This window comes from Erpetoichthys calabaricus, chromosome 14 (assembly GCF_900747795.2).
Source record: "Erpetoichthys calabaricus chromosome 14, fErpCal1.3, whole genome shotgun sequence".
NCBI lineage: Eukaryota > Metazoa > Chordata > Cladistia > Polypteriformes > Polypteridae > Erpetoichthys > Erpetoichthys calabaricus.
Genome location: NC_041407.2, coordinates 6,285,001 through 6,309,107, shown reverse-complemented (window position 1 = coordinate 6,309,107; position 24,107 = coordinate 6,285,001). Strand labels below are relative to the sequence as shown.

The following is a 24,107-nucleotide window of genomic DNA, read 5'->3' as shown; positions in this document are numbered from 1 at the left end:
TAGAGTTAATCATATGTCTTTCGGCATGGGACCCTCTGCAGCAATGCCACATGTGACCAGTGGCCGTAGCTAGGGGCGGGAGGAGGGGGCGGTCCGCCCCAGGTGGCACATTTTTGGGGGTGGCATTATTGGCCAAAAGGCTCAGAACACTTCATGTGTAAGCAGCAGGGTTCGGAAAAATGTCACTCATGAATGAAAAAAAGTCAAATTCTCTGATTTTCATCCACAAATGCTTCAAACATCATTTTCAGACGGTCCTTCTGTGACGGCATCAGACACGGCAGTTGAAATTTATGAGGCAATAACAGAAATAAACAGAAACATTACACCGATAATAATTTCTAGGAAGATAAACAACTAACTCACAGTATATAATTTCGGTTCATTATCAATCCGAATGCGTTCTTGCTCATCCCCACCTATCACTTGTACACTACCACTGGTTCTGGTTTTCACAGCATAATTATATTAAACTAATAATCAGAACATGGCTTATCAGTGCGTCTGTACTATATTCTTGTCTAGTTGATGCTTATAAATAATTATATGTGAAAAAATATTGCTGTTTCTCTGTATATAAATAAATCTATGCAAAATGTATCTTAATTTTTCTCTATACGTCATTTTAATTTTCTATTTAAATAAGTTAACATATTCAGATACATTGGAGGACGGCAAATTGAAGCCCCGCCCCGCCCCGAGTGGCGCGAACTCGAGCTACGCCACTGCACGTGACAACAGACTGTGATGTGCCATCGGCATTTTGACGCACACAAACCCCTAGAGTGCTCTCAGGAGGGGCTGTCCCTGTCGATTTACAACCATTCCAACCTCAACACACCCGATGTTGGCAACAGTGTAATTGAAAAGCGAGGTCAGTCACGGAAGAGCCCCAACATCCACGAAAATGCCCATCGCAAATACACTGTGGTTAAGGGTAGGGTTGTGTGTGTGGGGGGGGGGGGGGGGGGGGGGGGCTTTGGGGTCGGACTCAAAGGGTGTTTCGTGACTGACATTGTGGGCTTTACCTGACCTACGTCACAGTTGTTGCCAGCTGCAGTTAAACCCATCTCTGGAAGGCTCCTAAGTGATTAATTCCATTTTCCGGCCAGCAGGTGGCGATGTTTCCTGTTCTCACCCTTAAAGGTGACGTTTTCCTATTTTTCCAGACTTCGTTCATTCTATCCCATTCTTGGCACGCCTGAATTTGCACGTGAGATGATGTCTTGGGTTTTGGCCTATGGTTACATGAAACTTATTTCAGTTTTCAACTCTTCCTGCGTCCATTCTTTCATTTTCGGGTGGAGTATTCCTGAAAATCAGCCACGTGCGGTGAGGTTCATGACTAGTGACTCCTTCAGAGTCAGATTTACAAATATATGAACCCAAAAAGAGTAGCTTATTCACTAATCAGCCTGTCAGCCTGCACATCGACTGCTGGTTATGTTTCATATCTCATCAGCGCTCTTTACACACACAGACAGGTGAGGCGCAGATTTGACTGAGAAAGAGCGGCAAGAGAGCGGAGAGTGCATGTGCTCCTCACCCTCCCAGTGTTCTAAATTTGCCGTTGCAATTTCACAATTCATACTCATAAAATAGAAATGAAAGTACAGGGTGGTGTACAAATAAAACGGATTTCAATTTTGACCTTCATTGAAATATTTAGCTGTTTCTAAAATCTTTTATTTCTGATGCCGATAACAAAAAAAAACAAAAGATTTTTATTTAAGGTCAATATTTAGTTTTAAAATATTGGATTGTTTTTTTCTTAGTCTGATTCTATTTTTTATAAATTGAAAAAACCGTTTATGGTGTTGCCACCTTATTTGTAAACTAGACATCCCTGCGGCTTTGCCCTCGGAAGTAGTGTAATAGGACAGCGAGGAGGCTCCGCCCCCTCTCTACTCCTGACGTCACGCTTCCCCTTCCCTCGGCCCCCGCAGCCTCTGTCTTGGATTAGCTCGAATTTATCGCTCCTGCAAGCGAACTATGATTCTTAGAGAGAAGTCTCAGAATCAACTGGAATGTTTCAAGCAAATTATATTTAAAAAAAGATCTAAATCCATTAAGTAGTTCTCTCATTCGCTAACTAAGCGAAGTTAAGGTTACGCCCCGAGGCAGACGCGGTGAGTGAGGAGGGCCCCGCCCCGATGAGTCTCTTCCCTCTCTCTCGGATTCGGGCTAATACATCAGTACCCGCAAGCGAACCATGATACTTAGTGCGGTGAGAAAGTCGAAAAATCAACGGAACGTTCAAGCAAATTATAGAGAAAAAGAGTAGTTTCTCTCGCGAAAAGCCGATAGACATACAAACGTGTCTAAAAAACTTAGGAATTAAGCGTTTGGACCACGAAATTTTTAAAATCGTTTCTTAGCGAGCACCTAACCTACATGACAAAATTCAAATCTCAAGTCCTCATGGTTCGGGAGATTTTTGTGATGAGTGTGTCATTGATATTTGGATTATATATATATATATATATATATATATATATATATATATAGAGAGAGAGAGAGAGAGAGAGAGAGAGAGAGAGATAGATAGATACAGTGGTGTGAAAAACTATTTGCCCCCCTTCCTGATTTCTTATTCTTTTGCATGTTTGTCACAGCAAAATGTTTCTGATCATCAAACACATTTAACCCATTAGTCAAATATAACACAAGTAAACACAAAATGCAGTTTTTCAATGATGGTTTTTTATTATTTAGGGAGAAAAAAAAATCCAAACCTACATGGCCCCTGTGTGAAAAAGTAATTGCCCCCTTGTTAAAAAATAACCTAACTGTGGTGTATCACACCTGAGTTCAATTTCCGTAGCCACCCCCAGCCCTGATTACTGCCACACCTGTTTCAAATCAAGAAATCACTTAAATAGGAGCTGCCTGAAACAGAGAAGTAGACCAAAAGAACCTCAAAAAGCTAGACATCATGCCAAGATCCAAAGAACTTCAGGAACAAATGAGAACAGAAGTAATTGAGATCTATCAGTCCTGGTAAAGGTTATAAAGCCATTTCTAAAGCTTTGGGGACTCCAGCGAACCACAGTGAGAGCCATTATCCACAAATGGCAAAAACATGGAAACAGTGGTGAACCTTCCCAGGAAGTGGCCGTGGCCGACAAAATCTACCCCAAGAGCGCAGAGACGACTCATCCGAGAGGTCACAAAAGACCCCAGGCCAACGTCTAAAGAACTGCAGGCCTCACTTGCCTCAATTAAGGTCAGTGTTCACGACTCCCACCATAAGAAAGAGACTGGGCAAAAACCGGCCCTGCAAGGCAGAATTTCCAAGACGCAAACCACTGTTAAGCAAAAGAACATTAGGGCTCGTCTCAATTCTTGCTAAGAAACATCTCAATGATTGCCAAGACTTTTGGGAAAATACCTTGTGGACTGATGAGTCAAAAGTTGAACTTTTTGGAAGCAAATGTCCCGTTACATCTGGCGTAAAAGGAACACAGCATTTCAGAAAAAGAACATCATACCCACAGTAAAATATGGTGGTGGTAGTGTGATGGTCTGGGGTTGTTTTGCTGCTTCATGACCTGGAAGGCTTGCTGTGATAGATGGAACCATGAATTCTACTGTCTACCAAAAAATCCTGAAGGAGAATGTCCGGCCATCTGTTCGACAACTCAAGCTGAAGCGATCTTGGGTGCTGCAACAGGGACAATGACCCAAAACACACCAGCAAATCCACCTCTGAATGGCTGAAGAAAAACAAAATGAAGACTTTGAGTGGCCTAGTCAAAGTCCTGACCTGAATCCAATTGAGATGCTATGGCATGACCTTAAAAGGCGGTTCATGCTAGAAAACCCTCAAATAAAGCTGAATTACAAAATTTTGCAAAGATGAGTGGGCCAAAATTCCTCCAGAGCGCTGTAATAGACTCATTGCAAGTTATCGCAAACGCTTGATTGCAGTTATTGCTGTTAAGGGTGGCCCAACCAGTTATTAGGTTCAGGGGGCAATTACTTTTTCACACAGGGCCATGTAGGTTTGGATTTTTTTTTCTCCCTAAATAATAAAAACCACCATTTACAAACTGCATTTTGTGTTTACTTGTGTTATATTTGACTAATGGTTAAATGTGTTTGATGATCAGAAACATTTTGTGTGACAAACATGCAAAAGAATAAGAAATCAGGAAGGGGGCAAATAGTTTTTCACACCACTGTAGATAGATAGATTGATTAAGTCCATGCGCCTATCCTTCTCCATGAAAAGTCCTCCTTATTTTCCTTTAGTTTTAAAAATCTTAATCCTCCATTTTGGCAGTCAGTCGGAACAAAAAAATAAAAATAAACGGCCCGCTGCAGTGCACTTGACTTTCCGATGTCGCTGACTTATCGGCGTAGAAGAACTGCAGCAACGAGCGCCTGTCGGGCTCACATGCGCCCCCTTCAGGGCGGCACGGTACCTTGTGCTTTTTCACTGCGGTTTTATGTCGATCAGCAAGACTAAATATGTCACACACCATTCATTAGATATTAGCCAGACTGTGGAAAGTCACGGTTGCATAATAAACCGTCGTCTGCAAAACATTATATTGGCGACATACAGAAGGACAGCAACTGTGTGAGGGGGAGCTGAGGGGAGGCTCGTCGCTGCCACACCTCGCGTTTCTCCCCTGCATTTGCACAGAAAATGCGCCAATTCAGCGATTTGGACTATAATAAAATGATCCAGAAACTATAGGAATCATACCAGAAAACAAATTTATTGCAACAGACCAGTGGACAAATGTATTGAATGTATCATTAGTTAGTTATTTTTACTTTTCATGATGACAGGTGATGACCTGCCTCCCCTGACCACAAGTCCCTGCCTGTAAATACTTTCCAAGTTGCTATTGTATGGAGACAATGCTGCCTTTCTGCTAATTACGGCTGAAAAGACTGGGTTTTGAGCAGCTTTGCTTTACATGTCAAAATGTTCAAAATGATATTACGGTTTTTATGTAAAGCCCTGTCGAGTTTGCCTCATCCAGGTGTTACTGTGCGGACGTACAAATCTGAATGTAAGTTTTCTCGCTTGTTTTTCACTTCATATTCGCGATGCCCTTTAATTACCTTCTCACCCTTAGGATTGTGTGGATTTGGAGGACGATTCGTGACAACTAATCTAAAAGTGTAAGGCAATGACAGGCAGGACAAGACGCGGGGGGGGGGGGGGGGGAGGGGCGGGTCAAGGGGGAAAACACGAATCACGTCTCACAGATCGTGGGCCCTCTCCTGGGTACTGACATGTTCGTAACTAAATTCCAACGTTGTCACCTTCTTTGTCACGGAGTCCTCCCTTAAAGGTGCACCGTTTGCTGTCACCTTACTCCTGTCAGCCAGCCTCTGTGACAAACAAACAAAAAAACAAAAAAAAGGAAGGGCTGGCATTCCAAAGAGCCACAAAGAGGGGCTTGGAGCCGCCATCTGCTGACACAATCCTGCGTAGTGCGCCTGGCTTACTACACAGCCACAGCTCCACCTTTACTTTATTAGCAAAAAATCTGCGACGGCTTCCATTCAAACACTAAATCATTCCTAATCCTTCCGTACTCCTAGCAATCTTTCTTTTTTATTCTATATGTGGCATCAATGACTAGACAGAACCCAACATGGCACTTACGTTGGAAAGGGGGTTGAGGTGTCCGTGGGCCCCCCTCATATACAAAATTGAAAACAGCCAGTTACACCTACAGCCCTTTGAAGTCTTTCGCCTCAGTCTGCTCATTGAAATAAAGTGGGATGCGCTGCCATCTACTGGCTAGAATAGGTAACTGCACTCAACGTCAGTACATCTGGCGTCCAGGCCCCTGGACTTGAGAAAGAAATTGAAAGTGTACGGTAGTAGCATACCAAGGTTAAACTGTGCATTACTGAAAAAATTAAATTTATAAAAGTATTTTAAAAGAATGATTTTGGTTTACCAGACTCAATTTTGAATTGTATCCTCTCATACTAGACCAGTGGTGCCTTGGGGGTCTTCTATGGCTGAATGGTTTTCTTCCCACAAGTCTCACAATCAGCTCCGTGAGTCCGTTTACCCTCAAATCACCACTTTTGTCTTTACATTTTGCACCAGGCCCCTTCCACATCTCACTCCCCACCAGTCCGGGACCCTCCGTCATGCTCACATGTTCACTTCTTCGACATGACAGGGATAAATGCGATTTTAAAGAACAGCAACAATCCATCGTCTTTTGACCTCTTTCTCTTTGTGACCATCGTGATGTCCCACAGTGAAAAGAAGCGAGCGCAGCGGCCAGCACGCTGCTGGTGTTCATGCTGCTCTACTGGGATTTTCTTTCATTCTGCACTGTGGACCATTAGAACCACGTTTGAGGAGCCCAAAAATGTGCGCCCATCCCAGTCCTGCTCACCGGGCCATGAGGTTGGCAGAACTGCGTGCAGAGCTTTGAGACAGGATTGGGTGGAGACACAGATCTGGAGAAGGCCACACAAAAAAAAATCCAGTCAGGAGCACGATGGCCCCCATAATCCTTAAATGGAAGACGTTCTGGACAACCACAAAGAAACTGAGAAGTCATGGGAGCAGGGCTTTGATAAGAGAGAGGTGACCAACCACCTGGATGTCACTCTGGTGGAGCTCCAGAGAACCTGTGGGGAGACAGGAGAAACTTCCAGAAGGAACCACCATCATCACCAACAATCCACCGATCAGAGTGGCCAACAGAAGTCTGCTTGGAGTTCAAAAAAGGAACCGTCAGATTCCTGCGGCTCGGATGAAAACCAAACTTAGCGTCATGGCTGGAGGAATCGTCATCACCTGCATAATTCATTCCAACAGAGAAGCATGGAGATGGCAGCATCAGGGACTGGGAGACTAGAAAGGCTGAGGGAAAGCTGAATGGAGAAAAGTATGGAAATATCCTTAATGGAACCCTCATCGGAGAACACCGGACCTCAGACCGGGCTCCTGATTGCTTTACCTTCCAACAGGAGTCAAGCAAAGACAGCACAGGAGTGGCTGAGGGTCAATGCTGGGAATCGGTCCTTGACTGGCCCAGCCTGAACCTAGACTTGAACCCAACTGAAACATTTCTGGAGAGACCCACCATCGATTCTTATCCAACCTCACAGAGCAGAGCTTGAGAGGATCTGCAGAGGAGAATGGCGGAAAAAATCTCCAAATCCAGGTGTGTGAAGCTTGTCGCATCAGACCCAAGATGCCTTCAGTGAAGAACTGAAGGGGTTCCGAATACGTCTGTCAACGTGAAATTTCAGTGTTTTCACCTGCTATTTAATAAAACTCCAAGGTCTGTGTGTGTTATGTGTGTCGGTCCTACGGAGCAATCCGATTGGTCCGTTTGGCTTTGATGACATGAACTGAGGAAGTGCCAAGTGTGAGACACACAAGGAGGAGTAAAGGCACAGGAGGAACGCTGAGAGAGAGGTGCCTTCAAAGATGGGAAGTGTACAACGCGGACAGGAGGCGAGCCGAGGCGCCTCGAAAAATCATAACCGAGGCAGGAACGAGCGGATACCGAGGAGGGCGAGAGTGATGAAATCATTTTCATGTGTGCACGTCGGAGGATCACCTCCCAGGTTTACCTGAGGTAAGCAATCCCATCCCTGGCAGAAGATCGGGCTGTGGAGCCTCAGGGACCCTCACCGTGGAAGGCAAAGTGCTGGTGCCTGTGGAACGAGATCTCCCGGTCCTGCAGTACCTGGCCCAGGCGTGGCCACCTCTCGCCACTGTCTGCAGAGCCATCACCAGGGCAGTCTTCCACTTCATCTGAGGCTCCAAGATGGACAGATTCAAGCAGGCAGTCATGTACAAGAACCCCAAAAGGGTGGGAAAGGCATTCCTGACATCCCCACCCTGCTCAGGGCCTCTTTGCCTGCAACTGCATCCACAGGACACTGACGGAGTACAGCAGCAGATCATCCAGAAACTCCATGTCCCGTTTCTTCCTCCTGCCAGTCTGGAAGAGGCTCGGCTGGGACAAGTGGGACAGCTCCTACCCTTACAACTGGGACACTCCATGGTTCTACACGGATGTCGTCCGCTTCGTAAGGGAACACGGACTTCAAGGAGTCAAGCCAGACCTGTGGAAGCCGAAGACCATCTAAAAGCTCATTAGAGCCAAAGACACGATGGAGACTATCGGAACCCTACCATCCGCGACAGCCACGGTGGTCTGGGAGAACATAGCCTCCAAGGGACTGACAAACAGGCACAGGGACCTGGCGTGGATGGCCGTACTGGGGGGGACTGCCTCTCCGCTCATTCATGTACGCCAGGAATCTGTGCAGATACAGACATTTTCCGTGGTGCATCCTGCGGGAAGAAAACACACTGCACCTCTTCTGGGAATGCCCAGTGGCACAGTCACTCCTTGACTCCTTAGAAGAGGAATTGGAAGAGTCGGTACCCAGAGACAATCTTTCGCACCATTCGGTGCTCTATGGACTTTTCCCGGGTACCCATTCACTGGAAGCCACCGAGGAGGCATGGCGTCTCATGTGCTGCATGAAGGACGCTCTGTGGGTCACCGGGAACCGCCTCGTCCTCAGGAGGGAAAGGATGACAAGCCAGGACTGTTGCAGATACATCCGCAGCCTCCTCAGAGACTATTCTATCCTGGACTCCTTGAAGAACTGAGGATATGCAAAGCCACCTCTCCCTCCAAGAGGTTTACTAACGTGATGTTTGTTTTACTGCAGCCCTTGGCAAAGCCCCCTCCTTGAGGACAGACCTTCAAAGACGGGGACCAAGTCGAGACTGCAATAACTTGTAAAAAGTAATAGAATGTGGAACACGCTATTGAATGTAGTGAATAACCAGATGTTATTATGGCTGGTAAGATTGTAAAGAATTGGGTTTTTTCATATATATGACCAATGTATATGTAGATAAGGTGTAGTAGGTGCGGGGTAGTGTAAGACTGTATTAGACTATAGCTGAATACAGTCGTTTCTATTTGAATTAGTAGATAGTTATAGATTGTAATTGTACTAGATTGTGTTTTATATATATCACCCAAACTTATATGTAAATAAAGTATATTTTTTCAAAAAAAACAAAAGCGATCCCATCCCTGGGGTGCGAAGGGGGGGATGGCAGACGCTGCCGCTAATCCTGTCGTCTCTTTTCTCACCCACATCGGCGAGATCGGGGCAAATGACTCCGCCCCTTCCAGCCGGCGCCCTATAAAAGACCCTGAGAAAGGCGTCTCAATGCAGACCCCCAGCTGCTCCTGAGAACCACCCGCTTTATGGAGCTGCTCATGGAGACAACGTTCATGTTTGGTTGAAATGCCTTCTGCACCATCGAGCACCTCGTTTGTTTGAGATTTTTGCGGGAAAGGCACTATAAAAAAAACACATATTATTATTATTATAATTGAGGTAAGATTAAAAGAGTTGACCCTGGTGGCACCCTAGCACTTCCTTGACATCCATGCGTGCCCTTCCACCCGTCTACAGCTATTACCAGTCTTCAGCAGGTAGCATGGCTAATATCCACCCATCCATCCATTATCCAACCCGCTATATCCTAACTACAGGGTCACAGGGGTCTGCTGGAGCCAATCCCAGCCAACACCGGGCGCAAGGCAGGAAACAAACCCTGGGCAAGGCGCCAGCTAATATACAAATGAACAAAACTTCCCAAAATTCTGCTTTCGCTTTGTCGTTCTGGGGTATTGAGTGTTGTACGACGAGGGTAAAAATGAATTGGCTGTGACATAACAAAATATGACAAAAGTGCAAATCCTTTATGAATGGAGCTTATCCTTCACCCAGTTATACACTTCTGCCAGCAGAGGGCAGCAACACCCTCTTCTTCAGCGGCTGCTTACATGGCCAGATAACGTCACGCCTGTGACTAAGGCCTCCTCTCATGATTGACGACTATTAATAAAATAGATCCACATCATCGTTTCGTCAAATCCAAAAGAAGAAGCCCACCCACGAAAGCCCTTAACTCACCTGCTTTCGCTGTCCAGAAAGACCGAGCTGCCGCTCTCGCCCAAGGCTTCGCTGACCGGAGAAAGACAGAAGGGGGACGAGAAGGTGTCCGAGTCGGAGCCCATTGTGCTGTCCCTACTGACGTCGTCGGCGGAGAGGTCACAGGAGCCCTCGTCCTCGCCAGTCTCTACATTATTGTCCCCACAGGACTCCGCCTCCTCCTGGGGAGCCGTGGTGATTGTCGGAGGGTTTCCGTCACTGCTGCTATCCACGTTCAGGGGGCTGGAGATGTGTACAGCGTCATTCACTCTCTGAGTCACAGTCAGGACCTCTTCGTCTTGTTCCCCTCTCCCTCTGCTCTTTTTCATGGGGCCTTTTTTTTCCACCTGGGTTTTGGGAGTGCCCCTGCCCGTGCCTGCCTCTGCGGCGGGGGGCTTTCCGAACTGGGGAGCTCTCTGGAGTGATGTAGCGCAGTGCCTCCTCGTCCTGCCGTTGAATGCGAGAATTGGGAACCCACGTGACAACCAAGGTGGTGCCCAGCAATTCGTCCTTCTCCATATGGATACAAAGGTACCCTGTGGGGAAGATAAGAAAGGGACAAGCTGGGTGACAATTGGGACACTTTCAAACAACAGATTGACTTTTTTTTTTTTTACTCATTTTGCATTTATGAATGAATTTATGTTTAGAACTGGTCAAGGAAGAGCCTATGACTGTCTTGTGTGGGGTCGTACAAGAGATAACATCTGCCTGCTACAGACCAGCAATTGCAGCCCTAGTCCACCTTAATGAAATGACCATCTATGTAGCTGTGTTCGCCTGGTTGCTATTCCAACAGATGGCGCACCACAAACATTTGTAGCAAGGTTTCTTCAACATTTTTTCTCAGTATCTCATCTTGCCCCCCTTGGAGAAGTCGTAGCAGAGCAAAGTTAATTGTTTAAACAACTTTTCATTAAATACAATAGTGAGTTGCAACCAAAAAGCAGAGACCCGCAACCTATAGTTTAAGAAACCGTGATTTGCAGTAATAAAATGCACTGCATTTGTCATCACAGACATAAACAATAATATCCGTAGCACCATACGTCACCCACCGCAGGTCTAGGCCAGCAGTTCTACACCGGCAGTTTCACGGCAGAAGTTAACGTTAGGGGTTAGTGTGGTTAGCCTGACGTATAACGTGTAGCGATGTCACGTCCGCCATGAAACTGCTGGTGTACATCTGCAGTGACGTAGGGTGCTGTGGCTCTGCCAGTTGGATCCTTCTCCACATTAACACTGCTTGTATGAATACCATACCAAATGGCATATAAATGAGATATATGCATTGCATTTGTCATTCCAACAGATGGCGCATCGGAAACATTTGCAGTAATGCATTTTATTACTACAAATGCTTGTGTTGCACCATCCGTAGGAATAACAAATACAGTGCATTTTATTACTACATGCATTAAGGAATACATTCCAAAAGATGGTGCACTGCAAACGTTAATGCTGAATATACTGAGGTCTACGACGATTACTTAAATTTCAACTCAACTCAACAGTTGGCACAGCTAGTGTGTTAATAAAAGGACAAGTGTATGTGTGTGTGTCTGTGTATATGTGTGTGTGTCTGTGTATCTATGTGCTTGTCCAGTTGATATGTCTGTGTTATATGTCATAAAAGTAGTGTGCCATCTGTTGGAATGAAAAATGGAATGCATGTTATTACTACATGCCTTTCAAAATACATTCTAATAGATGGTGCACTGCAAATGCTAACAATGAATACGTCCAACAGAGAGTAACTGCTGGATGGACAGAAATCAGCTTGTCCACTTTAATAAAAGGACAAGTGCTTGTGTGTCCATTTGGTTGTTATGTCTCTGTCATTCCAACAGGTGGCACATCGCAAACTTTTTTAATAAAAAAAAATGCATTGCATTTTGTCTAAACTACAGATGGCGCATCACAAATATTAACACTGCTTTGACGAATCTCATACTAAATGCCATATAACAGAGATACATGCTTTGTATTTGTCTTTCCAACAGATGGCGCATCACAAACATGAACACCGTTTTTACAAATCGCATACCAAATGATGTCACGGCACATCTAGACCAGCAGTTTGGTGACAGAAGTTTACAGGTTGGCACAAGCCAAATTGATTGACATGATGACCACACCAAACCCTCACTTTAACAACCTTGATCCCTGATATTAAGTACTCCCTAATATAGCACACGCTAACCATATGAACCCCTAACCTTAACTTCTGTCCTAAAACTGCTGGCATAGACCTGTGGTGATGTTTGGAAGTGCAGCTCTGCAGCTGGATATTATTGACCAAATGGCACATAACAGAGACATATGTATAGCATTTGTCATTCCAACAGATGGCGCATCACAAACATTAACACTGCTCTTGTGAATCGAATACCAAATGATGTCACCGCACATCTAGACTAGCAGTTTGGTGACAGAAGTTTACAGGTCAGAACAAATCAAATTAATTGACACACCAAACCCTACCTTTAACAACACTGACCCCTAATGTTAAGTACATACAGGTGCTGGTCATAAAATTAGAATATCATGACAAAGTTGATTTATTTCAGTAATTCCATTCAAAAAGTGAAACTTGTATATTAGATTAATTCATTACACACAGACTGATGTATTTCAAATGTTTATTTCTTTTAATGTTGATGATTATAACTGACAAATACATTGCAATTGTAAAAGTTAGCGTTGATGTCTATGCTGATTTCTTCCCATCACAGATTGGTAGCACAGATAGTGCCTTATTAATGGAGATGTGGCCACATCACCAGTTGCTTGGAGGAGCAGGTGGGCCTAATAAAGTGGTCCCATAGTGAAAAAAGTTTAAAAATTCCAATATGAAAAATTCATCCTAATAATAATTTCCTAAAGAGGAATTTGTGGTTTTAGTTTTGAAGTAATGCAAGAACCAAAGATGGCATATCTGAAGACCACTTCACCACCAGGCGTCAGAAGTAAATTGGCATTGCACATCCACTAACAGTAACTAAAGGGCCAGCTTTAAAATTATTAATTAAACCAAAAAGGAAGGAGTACAAGGACAGGGAGTGAATGCCGGCACCTTCAACCCATGCCAAGAATTTAACGTGCGCACAAACAACACACTCCAGGCTGCAGGGCACAACCGTCCTTCTCGAGAGGCCGGGCACATTGGCAGGACCTTAGTTTATGAGTAACTGCTCCTTCTGCCAGATGTGCCGCTCTCGACTTTGCCAAGTTTAGAAATGAAGATTTCCACTGACCTTGTGAGGTTTGTAAAAAATAAAAAAAAGGCCCGTAAACAAGTAAGAATCAAGCGATGGCTGCAGTCAGTCACTGAGGACTCTTTAGCATTATGTTTACGCCCGGAAGAAACAAAACGAAAATGTTCAACGAGAAGAAAATGTTAATGCTAACACGTGAAAAACGTGTAACAGAATGATGTTGTCACACACAGAAAATAGTTTACGGGCTCAAAAAGAAATGTTTCTCAGCCGAGCCAAGGGGTGGCGCTGTCTAGTAATACTCTCTCCTCTTCCACCTCTGCAGACCCTCAACAGAACCCGCCTCCTGAAGACATCACTTCCACCTGCTGAGATCCCGCTTTCTGATGACATCACTTCCGGTTCCGGTTCCACAAGCTCCCTCATCTTCCTGTCTCCAGTGTATTTATCCGCCATCTTTATAACATGCATCACTTCCATTTTGAACACTCTCTTTCTTTTCTATATACAGTATACGGGATACAAATTCCCAAACCTTTGTGCTCGAGCCCGAGTCTTATTACAATGGAAACACCAAAACGTTAACACAAATGCAGTACTTAAAGGCATGCCGAGGATCCGGTGCTGTAACAATGCAAATTCAGCCCACGTCCATCGCATGACAAGTTTGAGGTCCATCACCAGCCCATCCATCCCATCCATTTTCCAACCCGCTGAATCCGAACACAGGGTCACGGGGGTCTGCTGGAGCCAATCCCAGCCAACACAGGGCACAAGGCAGGAACCAATCCCGGGCAGGGTGCCAACCCACCGCAGTCCATCACCAGCCTGATGTCACAATCGGGACAGTAGACGCGGTTTTCTTTGCGCACTTTTCTTATATTTTTCGTGGAGTGTCAGCGCCAGATCCGCACGATCGACGAGCCCCTTGTGTTACTGCAGGCTACCACAGCTAAAGGCGCAGTGACTCCCACAGCAATTAGGGGGGGCTAACGTCTTGCTCGTCCTTCCACGTGATCGCAATTATTTTGCCTTTTTTGTTATGCAGCTACTGTCGCACCATGCAATTGAAATTATGGGGAAAATCGCAGTGGTTCCTACATTTACTTGGTAGCCGCCTTATCCTAGTTGAGGATATGCACAATTCAGATTTTTTTTTTCTAATTTTAATACTAAATGACATGAAGACACATCATAATAATAATAATAATAATAATAATAATTATTTACATTGTGACGGACGGCCAGGTCCCAGGCCCAGCCAGGACGCCCCTTCGATGTGTGTTCAGGGGGAGCATCCCTGGACGGTGCAGTACCTCCCTCTGGACGCTGGAAGGCCGCCACCCCCCTGGGTTGGAGTGGTGCCTCAGTCTTTTGCAGGGCTTCATGGGAAATGGAGTTCTCCACAGTCCTGTTGGAGTCTGGGGTGGCCGCCAGGGGGCGTGGCTGGGGTCCCTGAGCCCACCTGGACTAATCTTCAGCCCCACCCGGGAGTGCAATTGGAAACAGGTGATCAAGCACCTGGAGCACTTCCGGAAGAGGACGAGGTTGCCTGGGAGGAGTGGTGGTGCCAAGGTGGAGGATTGTGTGTTGTGGGTTCAGTGCTTTTGGCACTGTGTTGTGGCTGGGGGGTTCACAGGGAAGACGTGCCCTCCAGCTGAAGAAAATAGAAGTCTTGTTTGGATTTTACACGTATCTCTGCGTCAGTCTGTGCCGGGTCGGGCGCTATATAGCGCCTTTCTCACAACATATATTGTAATTTTTTTTCACTACTCATAGTGAGTGGGGAGCCACTTCAACCATCACTAATGTGCAGCACCCACCTGGATGATGCAATGGCGGCCATTTTTGTGCCAGTATGTTGTTAGGTGGTGATGTGGTGAGGTATAGTTAGCCAATTAGAGACAGGGGATGATTAGGGGGCCAGAATGACTAGGCCATGGTGGGCAATTTAGTTTAGACATTGGGATACACCCTGCTCTTTACGAAGGATGTTCAGAGATCTTTGAAGACCACAGAGACCTCGGTTTTACATCTCATCTGAAGGATGGCACTGGGGTATTCAGAGGATGATTAGGGGGCCAGAATGACTAGGCCATGGTGGGCAATTTAGCTTAGACATTGGGATACACCTTGCTCTTTACAAAGGATGCCCAGAGATCTTTAAAGACCACAGAGGCCTCAGTTTTACAACTCATCTGAAGGATGGTGCTGGGGCATTGAGGTCCACATTCAGACCACAGGGTCTGAACGGCCTCACCAACACCTCTTCCAGAAACAGCTCAAGCTTTTATTTCTTTAGTTGGTCTGTCATCCAAGTACTGACTGGGCCTGAACATGCTTAGTTTCAGGTGCATGACCTCTTCTGAAGTGCATGTTGCAGAATTGCTGCAGGAAAAACTCTTCCCGACAGAAACTGATCGCTTTCCTTCTCTTGTGAATGGCACAAATTCTGTCAGAAGTGAAACCCGATTTATTTTTACAGTGACTTCGCTGGTAATTCACCACATTTTGCTACATCCCTAGAGACAACAAGCAATTCAAGTGAAAGGTTAGAAGAAGTCACCTGGATGATGCTCTCCCAGGCCATGCAGCAGTTCAGATGGGTGGACACAGACATTGTTCTTGGAGTAGATAATCTCTCCATCCAACACCGAACGGGAGCCTCCTGAGCTGGTATTTAAGGTCAAGAGGTCCGAGGCCTTTGAGGAAGCACGTCGCAAGAGCCGACCCAGAGACATTTCCAGAAACTTCTTTCCATTATCTGAATGATTTCCAGCAGAGTTCCAGAGGGTGAGCAGGAGCTGTATGGGGGGAAAAAAACGAGAAAAATTGATTGTTTATTGTTTGTGTAAAGTAAAGCCCAAGGCCTAAACAATTTAATCTACACACATATGTTAGGTACACATAGGGACAGATTCAGATTTGGATGGAGATGAACTTACATTAAGCTGAACATGCATCACACGCTTTTTTTTTTTAAGTAAAGTTGGCCTGATCATTCTGCGGTGGGTTGGCACCCTGCCCGGGATTGGTTCCTGCCTTGTGCCCTGTGTTGGCTGGGATTGGCTCCAGCAGACCCCCGTGACCCTGTGTTCAGATTCAGCAGGTTAGATAATGGATGGATGGATGGGTCTGATCATTTAAAATGTACCTTGATGTCAGCATTTAGAAGAGAGATTGGTCCTCCAGAGGTGGATCGTTACCCACTGATTTAGTGGAGGAGCAGGTATGATGGTGGTGGAGTCCTCTTTAGGGGTCTAGGGGAGTGTGAGGGAAGATGGGAGGACAGCCAGCCAAGACGGGGGTCGGAAGTGAGGACCCCCGCTAATAGAGTCTGCCCCGGCTGAGAAATCCATTGGGTGAGCTGGGGAGATAGGAGAGTGGAAGTTGCGCTGGGCTCAGTTTAAGAAAGAACAGTAAGAACCCGATGTCTGTGTTGTTTTATTCTGTTTATATCTTTGGATTATTTACTGTCAATATTTGTTTTTAACTCATGGACGGCCACAGATTTTATGGATTATTTATTTATTTATTGGAGATGGAATGCACTGCACTTCTGGACAATACTTTATTGTCTGGTTTTAAATAAAAGTGCTTAAACACGTTGTAACAACCCCTTGCTGATTGTATGTAGTCCACATTTGGCCCGTCTCACCCTCTGGTACGTTATCGACAGTTCCAGGTTCAAGAAGCTCCCGGAAAAAATCCTGCAATGCAGAACTAACCCGGACTGTCACAGAAGCATAAACGGAATTGATTTTACCGGTGTGCTACGGATTACAAGCATTACGCAAATGCATTAAACAACACAGGCAAACTGAAAAATGTGAACGAGGCTTTCAAACGTTTTGTTTTCTAACTGAAAAGAAAATCCATTAGAAACTCCAAAAAACTCTTCAGTGAGCTTCATGTTTTGTACAAAAGTACGAAATTCCCTACAATTGACTTTTAGAGTGAGTTTCGAGAAACTCTACCAGAATCAAAATTTGACCGCAACAATGTGATGGAATGGGAGCCTGCTCATGGTTGCACCCAATGTTTCCATGATTGGCTCCAGGTCCCAAGTGGATTAAGCAACATGTTATATGCCATTACATTATAAAATTTTTACATTTTGTTCGACTTATTCTTGATATCTAAAATAGCTGAGAAACCCTTGGAGGGAGCGGGGTTTCATCACCAATGACTTGAAGGCTTACATTTGTTTTCCAAGTTGATTGGTTTTCTAACATCGTTAAAAATAAATCGTTCTCCCGTGGTGCCATTTTGTTTATCTTACCCGCGTCCCAACTAGCAGACAATTGCTTTCACTTTTGTTAGGCAGGGTGGGTGGGAGTGTGTGATGTGTGACGTCATTTCCGCAGCAGACATTTAAAAGGCCAGAGCCATGTAGTTGCTGATTTGTCCGAGATTGTGGATCCACACCCAAAAACCCCAGCGTTGCCTTCGTGGACTTACTGGTTACGACCTTTTTCCTGTTCCTTTTTGACCCGTTATAAATCTTGGTTTTATTTAATTTTTTTCTATGGAATCCTCCACCTTCTTGTGAGTTCTTGGACTCATTATGGCAGGGGTTGCCAACTCCGGTCCTGGAGGACCACCGTGGCTGCAGGTTTTCATTCTAACCCTTTTTTAAAATGAGTGACCTGTTTTTGCTGCTAATTAACTTCTTTGAACTAATTTTAATTGACCTGCTCTTGAAGACTCAGACCCCTTAATTGTTTCTTTCTCCTTAATTAGCAGCCAAACAATAATGAGATACAAAATGAGCCAAAACAACTGGTGTCCATCACACAATATCTGAAAATAAAGAAAGATGAAGGTCTCAGGAATGTTGATCTGCTCAGGTCCACAAAACATTTTAACAGAACTCTTAGAAAGTGAAAATCAACAATTTCAGAAATGTCTGCTAATGCACCACGAGAGCAGCAACAAGGCCACAGAATTTAAAAAAGGAGTTTAATTAATGACAAGAATCGGCGCCTAATTAAGTAGCTGGTTGGAATGAAATTGGTTAGAGTTTGAGGCCCTGACTTAAGTGGTCTTCTGTTGGCTCCCTCACTTCACATTTAATTTCTCTTTGGGTGCCATTTAAGGAAAGAAATGAAACAATTCAGAGGAATGACGAAGAAATTCAGGGAAGCAAATCTTAAAAGAGAAGTAAATTAAAATGAATTCACAAGAAGTTAATTAGCAGTACAAACAGGGCACTCATTAAAAAAAGGGTTAGAATGAAAACCTGCAGCCACGGTGGTCCTCCAGGACTGGAGCTGGTGACCCCTGTATTATGGGGATTTTTTTATACCTCAGAACTGGATCCACCATGTAGATTAGTAGTTTTGTAGCACTGCTACCACTGGAAAGACTCCATTTCCCAGCAGCCCCAATGTGGATTACCCTCATTGGATGCCTGAAACGGGTGCAGGGGCTGCTGGGGACAAGAAGGGCCAGCAGAAAGCTTGATAAGGGGCAGCGAAGCAGCAAGAGGGAGTTCCTGTGTGTGTCCCCGTCCTATGTAACCACCGTAAAGTCGTTAGTACCCAGGATCGTTTCTCGCAAGGATGAATGGACTGTCTTGTGCCTGTTTGTCGTGTGAATATTAGTCGTTGTGCGTCTTCAGAGGGAACGCTCCCACGAATCGCGCCCCTCGCCGCTCAGGACTACCGGCAGGACTGTTTCATTCATTTATTACAGAAGTTGCTGCCAGGATCGTCATCATCATCTTTACACCACACCATTTCATCTGTTTCTGCCACATTGGAACTGTGATAAGGACGTTGTCGTGAGCGTTTATTGTCGGGATTGATTGTTGGGTGTAATATTTGTACCGCCAAAAGGGAAAGGAAAGGTTGTCTGAATTTTATTGTTTATATTTAACATTACATGTAATATATTCTGCGCTGGGCTGGCACCCTGCCCAGGGTTTGATCCTGCCTTGTGCCCTGTGCTGGCTGGGACCCCCGTGACCCTGTGTTAGGATATAGCGGGTTGAACGATGACTGACTGACTGACTTAATAGATTTCACACATTTGTTTGATTCGTGTCTCTGTCTGTGAGTGAGTGTGGGTCGGGCCAAGGCTGGGTGCGTTCCTGGAATCCCCATCGAAACATGTGAACCTGAGCGGCACCGGACCTCTACAGTTCGGCTTTGATTCAGTGAGGTTAATTTGGGCTGTTTTCGCCGCCATTTTGTTGGTTCACACTCGACCCCATTTTGTGCATCTGTCGTTTTTAGGGGCATCTCCTCGGGGGTCGTGACCTTTGTCAACAAAGTGAAGGGTATAAATGGCCACCGAACAAGCTTGCGGATTCCAAACACACCCTCTTTTTGAGCCTTTCGATCCTTCGCTCATTTTTGGATTCTCTGCTTTTCGACTCCTGCTCCCATTTTTGACCTCCATTTCTGTCTCACGTTTTGGCTTCGTTGCTGTAGTCGTATCGTCTCCATTTTTTTTTTCAGTTTCTGACTTCACCTTTTCTCCCGGTTACTGTCCAAATATACTTGCTAGCCCCCCGAGCCCATTATCCACCTTGTGTGTTTGGCTCAGATTACTAGTTTTTGACGTTCTTGCAACGCCCCATGACTACAGTTTCTGGATTCACGCCCAGAGCTTATTATTTCTGATTCTTGATCTCCCATTTTAGACCTTGCTTAGTTGATACGTCTCTTTCCCTTTTCCCCCCCAATTCCATTTGTCACCCAGACCGCTGCCTTTTAGTGCAGCCTGTGCAGTTAGAAAATATTAAAAAATGTGAAAATGACAGGAGGCACCAACTGAGAGGAGGCCTCGGCCAATCAGTGGCAGACTTTGCTCATGTCATAACTGCTAGAAACTCCACAACAAAATTCAAAATGCAAATAGGTTACGCGACGATAATTAAAATTTAATTTTTTTTTTCAATCCAGACAACCACAATCAGGTGGAATGTGGGCAAGCGGGAAGAGACAGACAAAGAAATGGCCCCCGGAAAGCATCGCAAAGGAAAATGAGCCCTCTGATTCAGGCGAAGAACAGGGCCCTGTCCATTTAATTAGAGCTACAGGCCTAATAAATAATTCAGCTGGATGTTGCTGACAGAACAAGGTGGCTGACGCTGCAGAAATGAGCTGCAGGCTGGGAACCGAGTCCCCTTTCACTTGTTATCAAAAACAGCACAACAGGGAGAAAACCACGGAAAACAAAAAGTGACGGGGAGGAACGGCTACGCGCGGGATTAACGCGCAACCTCAAAAACAAATCTGAAGAATAGCAGCACGGCCACGGGAGCCATGAGCATTCATCAAGGACGACCGCGGTAAACTAAACGAGACATGGAAATTAAACGAGAAGTGGAGATGAAGCAATTGCTGCTGTCCGGGGTCGTCCTTCTTCATTTCATTGGGTGGATCTTAACCTCGAAGAGCAAAAGTTCACGAGAGGTTAAGTGGTTTATAGGTTTGTATGTTCAAAACTACCATGTGTACTGAGTGCAGTGAAGTTCCCACTTGCATGTCCTAATCAACATACAACACGCTCTGGTAACGTGATTAGCGAGTAGAACGACCGGACTTCCAAACTCCTTACGTCAAGTTATCATAATAGGCCTGATACACCGATTCTCTTGAATCTCAACAATCCAACTACTCCATTAAAGCTACACAGCTTCTTTTACAAGCCACCCCAGCAAGAGGAAGGTTCCATCCATTCATCCATCCATCTTCCAAACATGCTTATCTAGAGCCTAGAAATAGGGAAGCTGTGGTCTAACATAGCAAGCATCGGGTGCAAGGCAGGAACAATCCCAGGATGGGTCACCATATACATACTGTACACACATTTTACTTCTTCTTCTTCTTTCGGATGCTCCCGTTAGGGGTCGCTACAGCAGATCATCTTCTTCCATATCTTCCTGTCCTCGTCATCTTGTTCTGTCACCCCCATCACCTGCATGTCCTCTCTCACCACATCCATAAACCTTCTCTTAGGCCTTCCTCTTCTCCTCTTGCCTGGCAGCTCTATCCTTAGCACCCTTCTCCCAATATACCCAGCATCTCTCCTCTGCACATCTCCAAACCAACGCAATCTCACCCCTCTGACTTTGTCTCCCAACTGTCCAACCTGAGCTGACCCTCTAATGTCCTCATTTCTAATCCTGTCCATCCTCGTCACACCCAATGCAAATCTTAGCATCTTTAACTCTGCCACCTCCGGCTCTGTCTCCTGTGCCACCGTCTCCAACCCATATAACATAGCTGTTCACTGATGACGACAGTTGCATGTTGAATTCTGAGGTGTATAGAAACATCTGATCTGCTCAAACTCCGGTAAAGGCCTCCAAACTCAGTGGATGGCGCTTCATCCATCTTGTAGAATTTGTGTTTTTGGGACTTTGTATGCTTTGAGATTTACACTCGGGCAACACTCCTGCTGTGCCTTTCGTGCTCCTTGGAGCCTTCGTCCTATGTTGGCCCTTGTGTTACCAGCCGGGGTCTTACCGTGGGCACTCTGAGGTATTTTTGGGACTCTGAGGTTCTCTCCGAGTTCATGAAAAACACCCAAGGAACTCTGAGAAAGCTGCAGGAGTGGAGGACTTGTTCACATCTCAAATGTCTAGGGGTGTCAAGCAGCTCTTATTTATACACCGTGAAGCCAATCCTGGTTTGGTTTACATTTCTGCCTGTTCTTAGTTTGGGGTGTCGGTGGACTGAAGCTCATTGAGGTTTGGGGGGGTTAATTAAACAACACATGGAGAACTGAATCGATGCCATAACCTTAACTGACTGTGAGTATGGAGGAATATTTCAGACACTAAATAGAGAAATAATGTAAAGATGTGGATGATGAGCCAAACACACTGCTGAGGCAACACTGGAGTTTATCTTCTTCCTCTTTCGGCTGCTCCCGTTAGGGGTTGCCACAGTGGATCATCTTCTTCTATACCTTTGTCCTCTGCATCTTGCTCTGTTCCACCCATCACCTGCATGTCTTCTCTCACCACATCCATAAACCTCCTCTTAGGCCTTCCTCTTCTCCTCTTCCCTGTCAGCTCTATCCTTAGCACCCTTCTCTCATTATACCCCTCATCTCTCCTCTGCACATCTCCAAACCAACGCAATCTCGCCTCTCTGACTTTGTCTCTCAACCGTCCAACTTGAGCTGACCCTCTAATGTCCTCATTTCTAATCCTGTCCATCCTCATCACACCCAGTGCAAATCTTAACATCTTTAACTCTGCCACCTCCAGCTTTGTCTCCTGTGCCACCATCACCAGCCCATATAACATAGCTGCTCTCATTACCATCTTGTAGACCAGTGGTTCTCAATCTGTGGGGTGGGCCCCCCTAGGGGGGGTCGTGAAGTAACAAAAAGTGGGGGGCGCAAAGATGTGAAAAAAAGAAAACAAGAATTGAAAATATGAAAAATACATCTATTGAAACCAAAACAAATTAACTTAAACTCCATTCTGATACTAGAAAAAATAAATATAGAGTTAGATAAATGTCAATAAAAGTTAAATAGGTATAATAAAATATGCACCTATGATATATGATTAATTAAAAAAGAACAAATTGGTATTAGTGGGCTCCTTTCAAAAAAACGTTAGTGGGGCGCGATTAAAACTGTTATGAAAACTCGGGTCGCAAATACTTAAAGGTTGAGAAACGCTGCTGTAGACCTTCCCTTTCACTCTCGCTGATACCCGTCTGTCACAAATCACTCCCGACACTCTTCTCCACCCACTCCACCCTGCCTGCACTCTCTTCTTCACTTCTCTTCCACAATCCCCATTACTCTGTACTGTTGATCCTAAATATTTAAACTCCTCCACCTTCGCCAACTCTATTCCCTCATCCTCACCATTCCACTGACCTCCCCCTCATTCACACACATGTATTCTGTTTTGTTCCTACTGACCTTCACTCCTCTCCTCTCTAGAGCAGATCTCCACATCTCCTCAACCTGCTCCCTACTCTCGCTACAAATCACAATGTCATCAGCAAACATCACAGTCCACGGGGACTCCTGTCTAATTTCGTCTGTCACCCTGTCCATCACCATTGCAAATAAGAAAGGGCTCAGAGCCGATCCCTGATGTAATCCCACCTCCGTCACTCCTACCGCAGACCTCACCACGGTCACACTCCCTCGTACATATCCTGCACCACTCTTACGTACTTCTCTGCCACTCCCGACTTCCTCCTACAATACCACAGCTCCTCTCTGGTCACCCTGTCATACGCTTTCTCCAGGTCCACAAAGACGCAATGCAACTCCTTCTGGCCTTCTCTAAACTTCTCAATCAACATCCTCAGAGCAAACATTTCATCTGTGGTGCTCTTTCTTGGCATGAAACCAAACTGCTGCTCACTAATCATCACCTCACTTCTTAACTGAGCTTCCACTACTCTTTCCCATAACTTCATGCTTGCGGCTCATCAATTTTATGAATTAGTTCAAAATTCTCCTGTTAACTTTTAAGGCTCTTCTCCACAACCTCGCCCCTCCATATCTGTCTGACCTCCTCCATGTTGCCATTCCCTCCTGTGCCCCTTAGATCCTCTTCCTCCATCCACTTAACTGTCGCCTTCGTCGGTCTTACCACCATGGGGAGCACAGCCTTCAGTTCAGTTCTAAGCTTACTACCATCTACCATCTTTTCAAATCTAAACTTAAAACTCATCTGTTTAAGACGGCTTTTTTTCTTTAATTACAATTGCTCTGTCTGATTTTCCATCCATCCATCCATTTTCCAACCCGCTATATCCTCACACAGGGTCACAGGGGTCTGCTGGAGCCAATCCCAGCCAACACAGGGCACAAGGCGGGGAACAAATCCCGGGCAGGGCGCCAGCCCACCACAGGATTTTAATTTTTGTCTTTTAGTTGTGTTTTATCTTTTGATCCATGTCCTTGAGTGTTTAGAAAGGC

General features: G+C 45.3%; 1 protein-coding gene across 2 annotated transcripts in view; it reads right to left on the bottom strand.

Moving 5' to 3' along the window:
• tbc1d16 (TBC1 domain family, member 16) overlaps nt 1–24,107 on the bottom strand; it is a 181,786-nt gene that overhangs the window by 129,722 nt on the left and 27,957 nt on the right. The window contains exons 2-4 of one of the 2 annotated variants that reach the window (XM_051936499.1): nt 15,760–15,997; nt 10,323–10,511; nt 9,958–10,282 (exon numbers count right to left, since the gene is read on the bottom strand). In XM_051936499.1, the coding sequence (XP_051792459.1) occupies nt 9,958–10,282; nt 10,323–10,511; nt 15,760–15,934 (689 nt within the window). In that variant the 5' untranslated portion in view covers nt 15,935–15,997. Of the gene's footprint in view, nt 1–9,957; nt 10,512–15,759; nt 15,998–24,107 lie in introns of both variants that reach the window. The other variant, XM_028820023.2, reaches the window with a different exon arrangement.